General features: G+C 35.2%; 1 protein-coding gene across 1 annotated transcript; it reads left to right on the top strand.

Annotated features, from left to right (window-relative positions):
• The first annotated feature begins 1,779 nt into the window (after nucleotides 1-1,779).
• Nucleotides 1,780-2,995, top strand: LOC101246829 (protein EXORDIUM-like 3). Its single transcript, XM_004240705.5, has one exon. It carries the CDS (start codon nucleotides 1,900-1,902, stop codon nucleotides 2,944-2,946), a length of 1,047 nt encoding a protein of 348 aa, XP_004240753.1. The 5' UTR covers nucleotides 1,780-1,899; the 3' UTR covers nucleotides 2,947-2,995.
• The last annotated feature ends 16,101 nt before the right edge of the window (nucleotides 2,996-19,096 follow it).

Here is a 19,096-nt window from a genome sequence, read left to right as displayed (position 1 = left end):
ACTCTTATTATTTTAAACTAAGAATACCTAGAATATAACCTTTTGTTTGAAGGAAAATTATGCATCGTTTCTTCAGATAAAGAGTGTCGATAAAGCATTTGTGAGCTATACCCTTTTGGTGTTAATTATAGTCTTAATTTTACTTTAAATCTGATGCTTTCTTATTTTAAAATAAATAATAATAAAAGTATGAGGAAAAGAGGAGTAGGTCGTATGTTACAGAATCGTAATCTTGGGGATTGTTTTTCTCGAAAAAACTTGGAGAAATCAACAAAAGAAGATTGACGCTGGAATCGAAGTTTTAGTACTTCGAATTTCATTTTTCAAAATTGCATGTTCATCATCTCATTTGTAAAACTGTAAGATAATTTGAAATAAATTTGAATGGATTAAATTAGGTTGAATTAGTAAATAGATAAATTATTGACTTGTTATTAATTTGAAGTGAGTTAATAAACAACAAATTATTGACATGTCCAAAATAAATAGACTTCTTATCTTTCATTGTAATCACAAGAGCTATTTGAAGAAATTATTATTTTATCTCTCTTTAGCATGAATCAATTTTGAGTAACCTAATAACACATAATAAAGAAAAATAAATCTAAAGATAGATCAAATAGTGCTAATATCCCTCATTGTAATCACTAGAGCTAATTTGACGAAAATATTGTTTTATCTCTCTTTAGTATGAATAAACAAACCACATTAAAAACTTGTTAATATGTTAAAGCAAGCATAGATTTGAAGGAGAAAAAAAAAGAAATCAATAGGTTCTTGATTTTTCTAAATTGTACTCTTGCTTTTAACCAAAATTCATACTAAAACAAAAATTTAAAAACATATATCTATGGCAACACAGACCAAAGTTAGTGACTCATCGGACATGATCAGTTCAAATTACCAGCAGTCATATCAGCTGAAAAATGATTTGATATACATTTTTTATTCAAAATTATATAGTGTATACAAGTTGAATTAAACGTATAAAAAATTTACTTCGTTGAATTTCTAACTCCATAATCGATGGTATGGTCACACTCACTCATTCTGGCTCCCATCCCTTTCTTAGGCAGGCCCACCCCACTTCTCCAACTACATTTTAAAGAAAACACGTGTTTTCCGTTATCACCCTGCAACAAGTTAGCAGTTAATATGGATATTTAATCTCACAAAATAGAATATGATATGATAAAGATAAAATTTATATACAATATATTTTTCAGTTTTATTTTATATGATATTGTGTTTTTTTTGGGATAGTCTCAAAATGAATATTATATTTTTTTATATGGTAAATATTTAAAAGTTTAATTTTCTTTTTATTTTTATTGGTCCCACTTAATTTTAAATATAGTACTATAATATATTTATTAAGAGAGAGAAATAAATTTATTTTTAAGATAATTTAATGAATGTTTCAAAGTTTTCATTATTTCTTAAATTTTGTGTTCGATTTTAAATGTTATCATATAAAATGAGACAAAATAATAAAGGTGAAAATGAAAATGGTGATGTGGTGCTTTTTATGAGCTTAATTAAAGAATTCAAATTCAATTTCTGACAATAAATTGTGTTTAATAATTTATTTGTTAAGATTGAATAAATAATTGAAGGTATTTTTACAATTTATATGATTTTTATGTTTAAAAAAATATAATAACACAAAAATTTCATATCATATATTCAAAAAAAATTAATTTTATTTTATAATTTTATATTATAATATCATATCGTGATTTTATATGGTATCGCCAAACCGACCCTTTTAAGTATGATTTTATTTTTTTGAACGATTTTTGAATAATTTGAATATTTATTCACATCTTTTCATGCAAATAAATACACCCTTCAGGCTTCACTCCACTCTCACAGTCACAACACCAACTACGACTACACATGAACATGGACCAGTGTCACCGAACATATTTCCCGGCGACTTTCTATCTTCTCGCCGGAATTTGTCTACTCTTATTAACTTCCCCAGTTAATGGGTGGCGTCCATGGCCCAACCAAAAGCCCAACACCACCGATTTATTGTACAGCCCATCCAAAAAGTATGAAGGCTCATCGGACTTAATTAAGTTAAAATACCACATGGGCCCTGTTCTCACTGCCAACATCACCGTTTACCCCATTTGGTACGGCCGATGGAGCAAATCCCAGAAAAGAATTATCCGGGAGTTCATCAACTCAATCTCCGCCGTCGATTCCAAACCGCCGTCAGTTTCCGGTTGGTGGAAAACAGTCCAGAGTTACACCGACCAAACCGGAGCCAACATCTCCGGTAATGTACACATCGGAGCTGAAAAAACCGATCGGTCTTACTCTCATGGCAAATCGTTAACCCGTTTATCGATTCAGTCTGTTATAAAATCTGCCGTCACAGCCAGTACCACTCCCCCTTTACCGATAAATTCCAAAAGCGGTGTGTATTTACTACTCACATGTGATGATGTTTATGTCGAAAATTTCTGTCAAGACGTTTGTGGATTTCACTATTTCACTTTCCCTTCCATTGTGGGTTACACCTTACCATACGCATGGGTAGGTAACTCCGGCAAACTATGCCCCAGTGTTTGTGCATACCCGTTTTCCGTACCCGATTACATGGGTCGGGGTTTCAAAGCTGTGAAATCGCCGAATAACGATGTGGGTGTTGACGGAATGATTAGTGTGATTGCTCATGAAATTGCTGAGTTATCCACGAATCCGTTGGTGAATGCTTGGTATGCAGGTGACGATCCAATTTTTCCGGTGGAGATAGGGGATCTTTGTGAAGGGATATATGGGTCGGGTGGTGGTGGGTCGTATACTGGGCAAATGTTGAACGGTGAAGATGGTGCAACGTACAATATGAATGGAATAAGAAGAAAGTTTTTGGTTCAGTGGGTGTGGAATCATGTTGTGAATTATTGTACTGGGCCTAATGCACTTGATCAGTAAATTTTTCATTTCCAATTTTTTTAGTATTATAAATAACTTTATTTTCTAATACCTACGTTATTTGAATATGCACATTTGAAGATATTTTGCTCTAGATATATCTTTTAAAAAACATCTCAAGTTAGGGACAATTGCCAGTGCTGTCTAGGAGAAATAAAGAAATATGGAGAGCATGTTGTCAGTAGGGACATCATGCATTTATTTTGAGGAAAAAGTTTTTGAACAGCATTTCAATTTTTTTCCAACAAAAACATGAATATATTAATCACACATTAATTTATATGTACTTTTTATAACAATTTGTATTTTAGGATAAAATAACTATACACTTTAATACTAAATGTCCTTTAAAATATAAAGACTTAATTTAATTTGATATAGCGTTTAAAAAATATCAATTTTTTAATTTTAAATTTAAATTATACTATTATATATATTGTAATATCTTTTAATTTTATCACCTTATATATATAATGAAGAAAATTAAAAATATAAGGCTCATTTTATTCGAAATGGAGAGACTAGAAAGTAACATTTCCATCAATCGATCATGGCGGAAATATCTTTCACTATATTATTAGTTGTCTAATTTATATATTACCAGATTTCATACAACTTATCTTTTAGGTTATCAATTCAATATCCAGTGTCTTTTGATTAATTAATAGGATACTATAAGTATATTTTATACTGTCATAAGATTTAAATAAAAACGTTTGAATTCACATAAAATTTTTAATCGAATCTGTAAATTCAGCATTCGTCAATTATAATACTAGTGCATCCGACTAGCTAGGCCTAGGTTGATATGAGTGAAATTTCCAGCAAAAGAAAGGCATGTATTTTTCTTTTTCACTATATACTTCGATATGACATTTGATATTTCAAACATGTATTATTATAAATACAATTTACAACAAATTATATTAAATTTTTAAAAAATTCATCGTAAATACTAAATATCATATTATTCAAACCATTATATAATAGATTTTAGTTTCAATATGATATTCATAATTCAATGTCTACCCTATATATCATGTCCACTCCTATTTGATAGGTTTGTTTAGGGGATGAATATAAAGGGAAAGGACAAGTTGTTGTATTGTTGATTGGAGAAAAAAAGAAGATGGCCTATGGCCATGGATAGGCTTTAAGGCTAAAAATGAGGGACCTCAGAATCCGTCAATTTAGCAAACTTAAAAAGTTGTGTGGGATAACAATACTAGCTTCTTGGACCCGCCTATGGCTTCACTTTATGACTTAATTAAGTAGATCATCCATTGGCCCACTGCATATAAGGATTCACCCATTCAAATTTGATTTATGGGTCATCAATATTTTGTAAAATTAATTATTTTTATTTGTATGTGGTTAAATACAATTTACATAAATCCGTTTTTAATATTATATTTTTTATTGATAGTTAGGTGGTAGATACATGTGTTTAGCTATTGTATTTGATGTATATTTAGCGAGATACATGAAAAGTATGTGATATTAATTGATTGTAATTGAAATGTTTAATGTGGTTAATTAATTGTAACCGAAATACTTAATCAATGGAGCAATTAAAAAGTAAGTATAAATTAAAGGAATCCTAAGATCTAAATTACATACTATCCCTAATAATTTTAATATTACAAAATTTCTTAAAAAGAGAGGCAGCCGGATACATAGTGATCATCAGGATACATTATATCTGTGATACACAATAAACAGATTGTTATTGCACTAAAAGAGAGAGAATAATGTAAATTAAATGTTGTGATATAAGTTTCCTTGATTAACGCTTAGCTAATCCTAATAAGTCCATATCCTAATAGGAAACAGATTCACCAATTTGAAATTTCAAAATTATATGTTCGTTCTTCATTGAAGAATATTTTTGAACATCCATTATTATCTAAAAATTGATAATTTTTTTCAAAAAAAACTAGATACATTTAGACATTCAGGAATTTGGGCGAGCAAAGTGAATTATGAAGGTTACAAAAGTGACGAAATTATTGTTGGACAATCAATTTCATTTTTGAATCTCAAAGCAACCAATTCAGACGAGTTAGAGATAGACGAGGGAAGGAAAACCATTAAAAGTCAATACATCGTGGAAGGTAATTCATCTCGGATGAAAATTACGATTGACATGAGTGTTAGGTTATGTTTAGAGGTGAAAAAAATTGAGTCCAAATGTGCAATATACCCATTATGTATTGATACAATGGATAAGATTAGCGGTGATATACATAACTTTGATGGAATTTGCGGAGAAATTACGTGTGTCGAAGGTACAACATGTGATTCAAAAGTTCTTGTGGTTGAATCAAGACTTTGTGATTCATATTATATTTCAGAATTAGAATTTACAAATTCATAATTGATTCAAGACAAATGAATTGTATAAGGATAAGGCAACACTGATAAATGTGATGGTGAAATATAAACTAAAGTACAACTTCAATTGCAAAGTAAAACGATCTTATGAACAAAGGTTTAAGATTTTTTTTATCTATATTGTGAATTAATGTATTTGAATGTATTGATTTGAGAAGGTATTGATTCTAAACACAACTTCAACTTTGGAAAATAGCTTCTTATACAAAAGACACAATGAGGAGAAGATTTGAGAAGGTATTGATTCTAAACACATTTAAATGTTCGCAGATGAAGGTATGTATCATTATAAATAGTTATATATATCTATGCATCTTGTTTGGTGTATCATATTTTTTTGTATGCATTGTTTTGAACTAAATTTATGGCTTACTTTTTAATGTCCGCAGCTTGTTTCATCATCTGAATTTATTAAGCTCGAAAAAGATACATTGTTTGTCTTGAGACGAAAGAAAGTACTTGTTGCAAAAATTAAAATAGATGATATTCCTTGCACACGTTCAATTGTCGTTTCAAAGGACAAGAATGTTACATATATGCGTTATTATTGCTCTGATTACTATAAGTCTGATGCAGTAGCAAAAATCTATGCGGTTCAATGTTAGATAAAGAAATTTGGTCGATTCCTAGGAATGTTGTAGATGACACTATGTATCCACTTAGATACAAAAGATTGGTTGGATGACCAAGAAAAAGAAGGAAAAAATGCAGATGAAAAGATAAAAGTAAACACAAATAGTTATGGACATAGTGGACAAGAATGTCACAACAAAAAACATGTACTTCTTTTCAAAAAAAGTGAAATCGTTATTTTTATAAAAAATTCATGCTTTTATGAATAATTTTTGACGTAATCGATTGTCGCTTTTATATTTCTCATAAATGAAGTTTACTGTTAATTTTAATTTTTTGATTCTATTTAAGAGTTCTATTGTTCTATTTTAGAATATGTTATGATTTGTGTGTTTAATTTTATTTTTGTTACAATTATTTATGACTTTTGTTGGTTCAGTTCAAGAAATTGTTATGATTTGTATGTAAAAGTTATATTTGATATACACATATCTATGTTTAATTGTATCATATACATTTTGTAATGTATCATATATATTAAATCATAAATAACCAATCTATTATCAATAAGCTATGTATTTGAGTGCCTATATGATAAATAAAAAAAATTCATTAATTTTCTCACTAATATTTTTGTTCTAATAAATTTGTCACGACCCAAAACAGAGCCGCGAGTGGCACCCACATTTATCCTCCTATGTGAGCGAACCAACCAATCTAAACCCCATCATTTCAAACATAATGAACTAAATACATTGCGGAAGACTTCAAACTCATTAACAAAATAAATCAAATAACTTCTAAAAACTCAAACACTTATTATTATCCCCAAAATCTGGAAGTCATCATCACAAGAACATATATCCTCAAATTACTAATCTAAGAGTATCGAAGAAGCTAAAATAAGTAAAAAGCTAGTTCATGCCGGAAGTTCAAGGCATCAAGACATGAAAAGGAAGATCCAGTCCAAGCTAGAAGCATTAGCTCACCCTGAAATTCGGTGTAATGAAGACTGGCTAGAGTTGCGGTTGAGTTGAAGACGACGGCACGTTTGCTGCACTCCCCAATTTAACAAAAAGAAACATACAAGTAGGGGTCAGTACAAAACACAGGTACTGAGTAGATATCATCGGCCAACTCAAAATAGAAAACAATATATATCAAGTAATAATATAAAATCAACTGCATTACTCAACATGTATCAACAACAAGTACTATGATCGTTAATAAGTACCGCCAAGTTCACACATGAGGACTCAAGCCTCAATACCAAACTCATTTGGGAATTAGGTTCATTAGATTGAGTATATTAACATCTTTCAAGATTCATCAGATTCATCACCTTTATTCTTGTGTCGGTACGTGACACTCCGCTCCCCTACTACTATGTGTCGGAACGTGACACTCCGATCTCCTAGTTCTACGTGTCGGTTCGTGACACCCGATCCCCTAATTCTACGTGTCGGTTCGTGACACCCGATCCCCTAATTCTACGTGTCGATTCGTGACACCCGATCCCCTAATTCTACATGTCGGTTCGTGACACCCGATCCCCTAATTCTACGTGTCGGTTCGTGACACCCGCTCCACTAATCTCATTCTATTAATTCATCAAGCCTTCTTTTATACCAAGGCATCATCAATCTCATTACTTTAGTTCATCAAGCCTTCTTTTATACCAAGGCATCATCAATCTCATTACTTTAGTTCATCAAGCCTTCTTTTATATCAAGGCATCATCAATCTCATTACTTTAGTTCATCAAGCCTTCTTTTATACCAAGGCATCATCATTAACAAGAGATTTTCAAGATTTGGGATTCAATAGCTTCATCATGCTTATTTCATCACAATTATATAATCACATTCATGCAAGCATACAATTAAGCATATAGAAGACATTACAATACAACCCAACACATATCATTCGCTATTAAGAGTTAACTACGAATAGTATAAAAACCATAACCTACCTCCACCGAAGATTCGTGATCAAGCAAGCAATTTCTCCAAAGCTTTGTTATCCTCTTCGTTCCCCTCTCTCTTGATCGATTCTCCCTCTCTTGTTCTTTCTATTTTTCTTATTCAAACCCCTTTTTCTTTTACCCTAATTAGCATATAATTAAGTATAAAATATGATAAATCAACCCATTAATTAATTCAAAGTTATCTCCTTTAACCCTCAAGAAATTGGATTATTAATATTCACCCACTAAATTTATAATTATAGCAGGAATAGTCCAAAACACCCCCTCAAAACATTTAAAGAAATCCGAATCAGCCTGGGATTACGCAGTCTGTGACGGGCCGTCGTGCCTGCAACGGTCCGTCCTGCTGGGTCGTCACAGAGTTCAGAGACTAAATTTCTGTGGAAGATGTGTGACGGTCCGTCGTGCCCACGATGGTCCGTCCTGTCATTCCGTTACGAAGTTCTGAGAGTCAATTTCAGTACCCAAATTTCAGAATTCTAAGTGTTTTGGAACGAGACCCCCTCGACGGTCCGTCGTGCCCATGACGGTCCGTCGTGCCCATGACGGTCCGTCGTGGGATCCGTCGTCTCAGCCAGTTTTTCCAGAAATAAAATCTGCTGCTCAAAACGACTAAACAGGTCGTTACAATAGATACCAATTTACCCATCGTTCGTCCCCGAACGATCACAAGAAGAAAAACAAGGGCGAAAAGGAGTACCTGAATCTGTAAACAGGTGTGGGTATCTTTCTCGCATATCAGCCTCCTTCTCCCACGTGGACTCTTCAACTGGTCGATTCTTCCATTGGACATTGATGGATGCAATCTCCCTTGATCTGAACTTGCGAATTTCTCTATCTAGAATGGCAACAGGCTCCTCCTCATAAGTCAAATTCTCATCGAGAAGAACCGAATTCCAACGAATGATGTAGTTTCCATCCCCATGGTATCTCTTCAACATAGACACATGAAATACCGGATGCACTCCTGACAGTCCTGGGGTCAAGGCTAATTCATAAGCCACCTCCCCTACTCGCTTAAGTACTTCAAATGGTCCAATATACCTTGGGCTTAGCTTACCTCTTTTTTCCAAACCGCATCACCCCTTTCATGGGCAAAACCTTCAGCAAGACTTGCTCACCCTCCATGAACTCCAAGTCTCTAACCTTTCGATCTGCATATTCCTTTTGCCTGCTTTGAGCCGCTAAAAGCTTTTCTTGAATAGATTTCACCTTCTCTAATGAATCCCTCAAAAGATCAGTACGCCAAGGTCTAACCTCAAATGCATCAAACCAACCAATGGGAGACCTACATCTTCTCCCATACAATGCCTCGAATGGAGCCATATCAATACTTGAGTGATAGCTATTGTTGTATGAGAACTCCGCTAAGGGTAAGAAGTTATCCCAATGGCCTCCAAATTCTATCACACATGCACGAAGCATATCTTCCAACACTTGGATCGTTCGTTAAGACTGACCATCGGTCTAAGGGTGAAATGCGGTACTAAGGTCCAACCTATTACCCAATTCCGCATGCAATATTTTCCAAAACTTAGAAGTAAACTGCGTACCTCTATATGATATATTGGAAAGTGGAACTCCATGCAATCGCACAACTTCCGAAATGTAAAGTTTGACTAACTTCTCTGCATTGTAAGTCACCTTGACAGGAATGAAGTGAGATGACTTAGTTAACCTATCAACAATTACCCAAATGGAGTCATACTTACCCAATGTCTTTGGAAGACCAACCACGAAGTCCATTGCAATTCTCTCCCACTTCCATTCAGGAATGGGCATTCTCTGAAGTGTTCCTCCGGGCCTCTGGTGCTCATACTTTACTTGCTGACAATTTGGACATTTGGCAATAAAATCAACAATGTCGCGCTTCATTCTGCTCCACCAAAAGTGTTGCTTTAGGTCATGGTACACCTTGGTTGCACCAGAATGTATAGAATATCCGGAACTATGAGCCTTTGTAAGAATAGTGTGGATCAAATCATCAACATGGGGCACACATACCCTTTCCTTAATCCTCAAAACACTTTCCTTATCCATTATTGCTTCTTTAGCCTCTCCTCGCAACACCATATCCCGAATTCGGCTTAGTTTCTCATCATCAAACTGTTTCCCCTTGATCGTGTCAAGAAAAGAAGATCTCGCCTCCACACTGGCCAAAAATCCTCCCTTCTCATTTACTTCTAACCTCATAAAGTCGTTAGCCAGAGTCTGAACCTCTCTAGCCAATGGGCGTCTAGAAACTTGTAAGTGAGCTAGACTTCCCATGCTCCCTGCCTTTCTACTTAAGGCGTCTGCCACAACATTAGCCTTTCCTAGGTGATACAAGATGGTAACATCATAATCCTTCAGTAGTTCCATCCATCTCCTCTGTCTCAAATTCAAATCCCTCTGAGTAAAGACATACTGTAGGCTACGATGATCCATGTAGACTTCACACTTAACTCCATATAGATAGTGCCTCCATTACTTTAAGGCGAACACTACCGCGGCCAATTCCAAATCATGAGTCGGATAATTACGTTCGTGCACCTTTAATTGCCTTGAAGCATAAACAATTACATTCTTCTCTTGCATTAGCATTGCACCCAAGCCAGAATAGGATGCATCACAATAAACAATGAAGTTCTTACCCTCTACTGGCAAGGTAAGAATAAGTGCAGTAGTCAGCAAGGTCTTGAGTTCCTGAAAACTTTCTTCACATTCATCCGACCATACAAATGAAACATTCTGCTTAGTCAAGTTCGTCAATTGGGAAGCAATGGAAGAGAACCCCTTGACAAATCGACGGTAATAGCTAGCTAAACCAACAAAGCTCCTTATTTCTTACACATTAGTAGGTCTTACCCAATTTTTCACTGTCCCAATCTTAGAAGGATCCACCATTACCCCATCCTTAGAAATCACATGCCCCAAGAAGGACACTGCATCTAGCCAAAATTCACACTTGGAGAATTTGGCATAAAGCCTTTTCTCCCTCAACATTTCCAATACAATTCTCAAGTGCTCCTCATGTTCCTTCTTGCTCTTTGAGTATACCAATATATCATCGATAAATACGATCACAAAGAGATCCAGATATGGCTTAAAGATCCCATTCATCAAGCTCATGAAAGCAGCAGGGGCATTCGTAAGCCCAAAAGACATTACTAAGAACTCATAATGCCCATACCTGGTCCGAAAAGCAGTCTTGGGCACATCTGCTGCCCTTATTTTCAATTGATGATAACCAAATCTCAAGTCGATTTTTGAGAAGGTACAAGCACTTTGTAACTGATCGAACAAATCATCAATGCGAGAAAGAAGATACTTGTTCTTAACTGTTACCTTATTTAGTTGTCTGTAATCTATGCACATCCTAAAACTTTCATCCTTCTTCTTCAAAAACAAAACCGGAGCACCCCAAGGGGATGCACTTGGTCTAATGAAGCCTTTGCTCAGCAACTCTTGCAGTTGGGCCTTTAACTCTCTTAACTCCGCGGGAGCCATTCTGTAAGGGGGTATAGAAATGGGGCGAGTACCCGGTTCAAGATCAATGCATAAGTCAATATCCCTATCTGGTGGCATACCAGGAAGATTTGCAGGGAACACATCCAGAAACTCACGGACTACCGAAACCGACTCAATTGAAGGTACTTGGGTAGTGTCATCCCTGAGGTGTGCCAAGAAAGCTAAACACCCTTTACTAACCATTCTCTTAGCACGAAGAAAGGAGATGATACGAACCGGATTGAAAGTGTAGTCACACTCTCACACTAACGGATCTGTCCCAGGCTTGGCTAACGTCACCGTTTTAGCATTACAATCCAAGATTGCAAAATTTGGAGAGAGCCAAGTCATACCCATAATTACATCGAAGTCAACCATTTATAGGATAACCAAGTCTACATGAGTATTGCTCCCCACAAAAGTCACAAGACAAGACCTACACACCTTTTCAACTATCACAGACTCACCCACCGGAGTAGAAACACAAATAGGCATGTCAAGCAATTCACAATGTAAATTAAGACCGTTAGCAAATGCGGAAGATACATATGAAAATGTAGAGCCAGGGTCAAATAATACAGAAGTCATACAATCACAAACCAAAAGATTACCTGTGATAACAGCATTTGATGTCTCCGCTTCTGACCGCTCGGGGAAAGCGTAACAATGGGCCCTATCACCTATCTGCCCGTTGCCCCTACCATGTTGTGCTGTAGTGGCTCTAGTTTGCCCGTCACCCTGGCTGTTTTGGTGACCACCATTACCTCGGCCACCACGTCCTCCAGAATAACGGCCTCTACCATGACCACCTCTGCCTCTAGCTATTGGGGGTCTATAACTCTGTTTTGGACAATTCATCCTAATATGTCCAGTCTCCCCACATCCATAACACTCTCTGGAGTCAAGCATGGGTCTCTCAGAGAAGTGTTGACCGGTCTGAGGTGGACCCCCAACTACAGTCTATAGTGAAGACTGAATTGGTCAGACTGAGTAACCTCCTGAACACTGTCCTCTAGAGTAAGAACCATTAAACTCACCTCCCTTTCGAAACGTTTTTGATGTCGATGCCATGGTGAAGTCCTCTGGCTTCACTCCTTCCACCTCTATCACGAAGTTTACTACTTCTTGAAAGGATTTTTCCGTAGCTGCTACCTGTAAGGCTGAAATCCGTAATTCTGACCTCAACCCCTTCACAAAACGTCGAATCCGCTCTTGTGGACTGAAACAAAGTTGGGTGGCATACCTGGATAATGCACGAAACTTAGCCTCATAGGCAGAAACCGACATCCTGCCTTGCTCTAGGCTCAAGAACTCATCTCTTTTCCTATCTCTCAAAGTCCGGGGGATATACTTCTCCATAAACAAGCTAGAGAATGATGCCCAAGTCATAGGTGGTGCCTCTGTTGGTTGGCACTCAACATGTGACCGCCACCATATTTTGGCGTTCCCTCGAAATTGATAAGTCACAAACTCAACACCAAACCGTTCTACTATACTCATCTTATGTAGTAGCTCATGACAGTCAACCAGAAAATCATAGGCATCCTCAAATTCAGCACCCTTGAAGACTGGAGGTTTCAATTTCAAGAACTTACTGAAAATTTCATGCTGATCATTTGTCATTATAGGCCCTGTAGTCAGACGAGGAAACATGCCTATTTCCAATGAGGCATTCATGCGGGGAGCCACAGTAGCTGCATGTTGTGCCTCCAGAACCTGAGGTGCAGGTGCAGAAAACACAGGGAGGCGTCTGGCCCTGATCAGATAACCCGCTAAGATAAGCAAGAACCTGATTGATCATCTCTGGGGTAGGTTGGGGTGGCAATCCCTCATGCTGTACTTGTTCATTTTCCCCTTCCTCACACTCTCTTACCACTTCCTCAGTAAGTGGAGGAGTCACCGCCCTAGTATATGGGCTAGGTGCTTGTCCTCTTCCTCTAGAAGACGTCGTCTCACGACCTCTTCCACGGCCTCTTACCACTGCTCCTCTTCAAGCTACAGTCTCAGTGGCTGGCTTAGACGCCTCTTGTCTTGCCGGTGCTGGTGTTGGCGCGGTTGTTGCTCTAGTTCTAACCATCTGCAAAATAGAGTGAAGATGGTCAGATACCAATTTGTATCACCTAGATACCAATTGGACCCAAGTAATAGCACGAAAGAAAGAAGGAATGGAATTTTCCTAAAGTCTTATTGCCTCTCAAAGAAAAGTAAAGGCGTCCCCCTACCGTTCCTTAAGACTCTACTAGACTCGTTCTTGTGTGATGAGACCAACGAACCTAATGCTTTGATATAAAGTTTGTCACGACCCAAAATCGAGCCGCGAGTGGCACCCACATTTATCCTCCTATGTGAGCGAACAAACCAATCTAAACCCCATCATTTCAAACATAATGAACTAAATACATTGCGGAAGACTTAAAACTCATTAACAAAATAAATCAAATAACTTCTAAAAACTCAAACACTTATTATTATCCCCAAAATCTGGAAGTCATCATCACAAAAACATCTATCCTCAAATTACTAATCTAAGAGTATCGAAGAAGCTAAAATAAGTAAAAAGCTAGTCCATGCCGGAAGTTCAAGGCATCAAGACATGAAAAGGAAGATCTAGTCCAAGCTAAAAGCATTAGCTCACCCTGAAATCCGGTGTAATGAAGACTGGCTAGAGTTGTGGTTGAGTTGAAGACGACGGCATGTTTGCTGCACTCCCCAATTTAACAAAAAGAAACATACAAGTAGGGGTCAGTACAAAACACGGGTACTGAGTAGATATCATCAGCCAACTCAAAATAGAAAACAATATATATCAAGTAATAATATAAAATCAACTACATTACTCAACATGTAGCAACAACAAGTACTATGATCGTTAATAAGTACCGCCAAGTTCACACATGAGGACTCAAGCCTCAATACCATACTCATTTGGGAATTAGGTTCATTAGATTGAGTATATTAACATCTTTCAGGATTCATCAGATTCATCACCTTTATTCTTGTGTCGGTACGTGACACTCCGCTCCCCTACTACTATGTGTCGGAATGTGACACTCCTATCTCCTAGTTCTACGTGTCGTTTCGTGACACCCGATCCCCTAATTCTACGTGTCGGTTCGTAACACCCGATCCACTAATTCTACGTGTCGGTTCGTGACACCCGATTCCCTAATTCTACATGTCGGTTCGTGACACCCGATCCCCTAATTTTACGTGTCGGTTCGTGACACCCGCTCCACTAATCTCATTCTATTAATTCATCAAGCCTTCTTTTATACCAAGGCATCATCAATCTCATTACTTTAGTTCATCAAGCCTTCTTTTATACCAAGGCATCATCAATCTCATTACTTTAGTTCATCAAGCCTTCTTTTATACCAAGGCATCATCATTAACAAGGGGTTTTCAAGATTTGAGATTCAATAGCTTCATCATGCTTATTTCATCACAATTATATAATCACATTCATGCAAGCATACAATTAAGCATATAGAAGACTTTACAATACAACCCAACACATATCATTCGCTATTAAGAGTTAACTACGAATAGTATAAAAACCATAACCTACCTCAACCGAAGATTCGTGATCAAGCAAGCAATTTCCCCAAAGCTTTGTTATCCTCTTCGTTCCTCTCTCTCTTGATCGATTCTCCCTCTCTTGTTCTTTCTATTTTTCTTATTCAAACCCCTTTTTCTTTTACCCTAATTAGCATATAATTAAGTATAAAAGATGATAAATCAACTCATTAATTAATTCAAAGTTATCTCCTTTAACCCTCAAGAAATTGGATTATTAATATTCACCCACTAAATTTATAATTATAGCAGGAATAGTCCAAAACGCCCCTTTAAAACATTTAAAGAAATCCGACTCAGCCTGGGATTACGTAGTCTGTGACGGGCCGTCGTGCCTGCGACGGTCCGTCCTGCTGGGTCGTCACTGAGTTCAGAGACTAAATTTCTGTGGAAGATGTGTGACGGTCCGTCGTACCCACGACGGTCCGTCCTGCCATTCCGTTACGAAGTTCAGAGAGTCGATTTCAGTACCCAAATTTCAGAATTCTAAGTGTTTTGGAACGAGACCCCCTCGACGGTCGTGCCCATGACGGTCCGTCGTGGGATCCGTCGTCTCAGCCACTTTTTCCAGAAATAAAATCTGCTGCTCAAAACGACTAAACAGGTCGTTACAAAATTTGAATGATGTATCATATACATTATTATTTCTTGTGTCATATATATATATATATATATATATATATATATATATAATAACTCTTGTATCATATACATCTTATAAAATTGTGTCATTAACCTTAAGTCATGTCTAACTCATATATTAATAATAAGAATTGAGTTAAAATTTATATTAAGACTTTGGAGAAATGGTCTAGTAGACTCTTATTATCAGTTTGTATTTTAACCTCTTTTACTTACTCCTTTGTCATGTGGACCCTTAAACTCAATCAAAATGAGACTTTTAAATCGCTCTAACCATGTGTATAGCTTACTCTCTCTTACATAGATGACATGTCATATCAATGTCATGTATATCAATGTCAAATCACAATTATCTTCATAATTATTTTTTAATTATTAATAAAAAAATATTAAATAAAATATAAAATCAATAATTTTTGTATTTTACCAAATAAAATTAAATTATTCTCTTCTTTTTAGGGGTTTTTCTTTCTTTCACTAAAACTTGCCGACAGAGAAGGAAGAAAACCAAAAATAAAGTATTCTCTCATGGAAAACAATGAACATTCCAAATAGAATAACAATCAAAGTGAAAGCAAATCTAATTGAAATTGAGGGGCCAAGAGGTAAGCTTAAGCATCTATTCTTGATTTTCAGCTCATTAATGATGAAGAAGTTGGAAGAAAAAACTGAAAATTGATGCTTGGTTTAGTTCTCGCAAGGCTACTGCTGCTATTCGTACAACACTTAGTCATGTGAAGAATCTGATCATTGGTATTGCGAAGAGGTACCGGTACAAGATGTGTTTTGTGTATGCTCATTTTTTGATCAATTATTTCATTACCGGCGGGAATAAGTCCATTGAAATCTGTGACTTTCTCGGCGAGAAAAAGGTGAGGAAAGTTGATATGCTTGATGGTGTCACTGTTGTCCACTCAGAGAAAGTTAAGGATGAGTTAGTTTGGATGGAAATGACATTGAACATTGAGGATATATATGTAACAGAGAAGGGAAGAATTGTTGAGGAAAAATAGATAATTAGCATTAGATTTGTCTTGGTCTGTTTGTTCCTCATTTCTTGTTGAAGTTTCTTTCTAGAGCAAGCGGTTGTTTGTTCTTGGAGGCGGGATGAAAATAGCCAAAAAAACAAGGGGTAATGGGAAGAATAAAAGACTTTAATTGATTGTTTTTTTAATTTTATTTTTTAATTTTAATATTTTTTAACCTAAAAAAAAGGTATTCACTCGTCTTAAGGTGCGTGAACTCACACGTTTTTGCCAACTCAACCATCTTAAAGACACATAAGTTTGGTCAATGGTTAGAGGGATTTGTTAAATTGTGTTTTATTGAATTTAACGGTCCAGGTGACAAAGGAATAAGTAGATACAAACGGATACAAGTACAAGGTCCATCAGACCATTTTCTAATATATTTTTTTTAAATCGATGTTTCAGATTCATAATTTTCAACTCAATAAGTTTTTAACTATAATAGTAACATACACTTTAATGTATTATTATTTTAAATGTTTTTGATACAATATATTGAAATGTTCCTTTTAAGAAAAAATTGTCTGCTGAAACTTATGCGCATTTTTGATTGATGATGATTTTAATAATACTGTTTAATTATTAGAATTTGTAAATTTAGACAAATATACATTCTGAGATTAATGAAACAGAATATGTTGAGACTAAAACTTCAGACACTAAATTTTTAGAGAAACACTACAACACTTACGTTAACGTATCTTGAAAATAGCAAAAACACAAAACACACTATGTATCCATTGATACACAAACACTAATCCAGATTAACTTAAGTATCATAGTCTGATGGTGTGAAATGACCCCTAGGCTTTGATGAATCGTCATTATCACTAACATATCAAGCTTCAGCATTTTTACTGTCGTATTTGCACAGCTTCGTTGTGTATATTGAACAGAGATAATCAGATCGAAAATTATTAGATTATTGAAATTTGATCGCTATGAATTTCAGTAAACGCGGCCACATAAACTTTAAAATAAAATTTTATAAAACATACAGTGTGTCACTTCCTTGGTGAATAATGTATTGTACATATTCAAACAGTAAAAGGTGCATTGATTTCAAAAGCCTTTTAGTTTCCTTGTTCTTAGAAGCATCAATCAGTTCACTTTGCATACTCAAAAAACTCATTTTTCTAGAGATAAGTAGGCAACATTAAAGATAATTTTTTAATGTTGTTCAAATAAATTTTTCTCCTTAATCTAGATGTTGATTTGTAGACACGTATTAGCCTCTTTTTTAAAACATCAACAATCAATATCCAATGAAATTGCCCATCACAATTCACCGGAATGTGAACATCATCTACTGAGTGCCACAGCCGGCAGGAATCTTAAAATAATTAAGAATGTTCATCAATGACCGCTCGAATTCAGATACTACCATCTCAATCCCTATAGATAATTTTAACTCTTTTGCAAAACACATGTTGTATACTGAACCAAACCTCAAATAGTGTGCAAAAATTTATTTTATCTTGTATTTCACAAATCATAATGAGACAAATGAACAACAATTACTGATAACAGAAATTAAAAACATGATACAATCTGAATAATAAACAATTGAACTTACAATGATCATTACATTTGTGTCAGATACATAATATTATTATTTGTGTCTATTACACACTATACCTTAAAAAAAGTTATTTTTGTATTATATATTATAAGTTGGGATTGATACTTAAATAAAAAAATTTACAATACAATCTATGTCTTTAGTTGAGAGTAATACATAATCTTGCCTGTTACAACAATATTTACAACTTCATACATTGATAAGAACACTTAATTTTTTTTTTGTATTAGTTAAATGAAAAGTTTGAGAACAACTTAACTAAATAATTTTGTATCATATATGTGATATGTTAGTACTGATACATAATTATTTTATCTAAACCTTATTGAAAATTAGGTTCTATGTATTAAAAAATAGAGTATAACTTACTTAAATCACATATTGTAAAGAGTAAATTACATTCTATCCCTATTATTTTTTTAATTACAATAATATCTTAAAATTTATTCCTTTTAGATACATAAGTCACCATCCGGATACATCTATTCTAATACAAGAAAAAATCATTCTATTGCGCTAAAAAAGAAATAAAATTTGAAAATTCAATTAAATCCCATAAATCACGCTTACGTTTCTTCTTACTCTCAATCATAAATAGGCAAACCCTAAACCAAACAAAGAAATTCAAAATACTCCCCATATTCATGGAAGAAACCTTTCATTTTTAATTCAAATTTTTTTGTCGAGAGGATGTACCATCGATCAAGCCATTCTCGCTGAAAAGGAACACCTTTTTATTATCCTCTTCAACCATGACTGCGACGAAATTCGTATGCAAATGGACGAGTTGATGGCTTCAGTTGCAGATACATAAGAATTTGTTTGATATACCTGATGGACATCACAAAGGTTGCTAGTGATTTCCGTTAGATTGATTTA

This window comes from Solanum lycopersicum, chromosome 6 (assembly GCF_036512215.1).
Source record: "Solanum lycopersicum chromosome 6, SLM_r2.1".
Lineage (NCBI taxonomy): Eukaryota > Viridiplantae > Streptophyta > Magnoliopsida > Solanales > Solanaceae > Solanum > Solanum lycopersicum.
The sequence above is the reverse complement of the archived record's forward strand: the minus strand, read 5'-3'. Positions and strand labels throughout refer to the sequence as shown.

Excerpts from the sequence above, each read along its gene's own strand:
- LOC101246829 (XM_004240705.5), top strand. The coding sequence starts at position 1,900 with ATGAACATGGACCAGTGTCACCGAACATATTTCCCGGCGACTTTCTAT.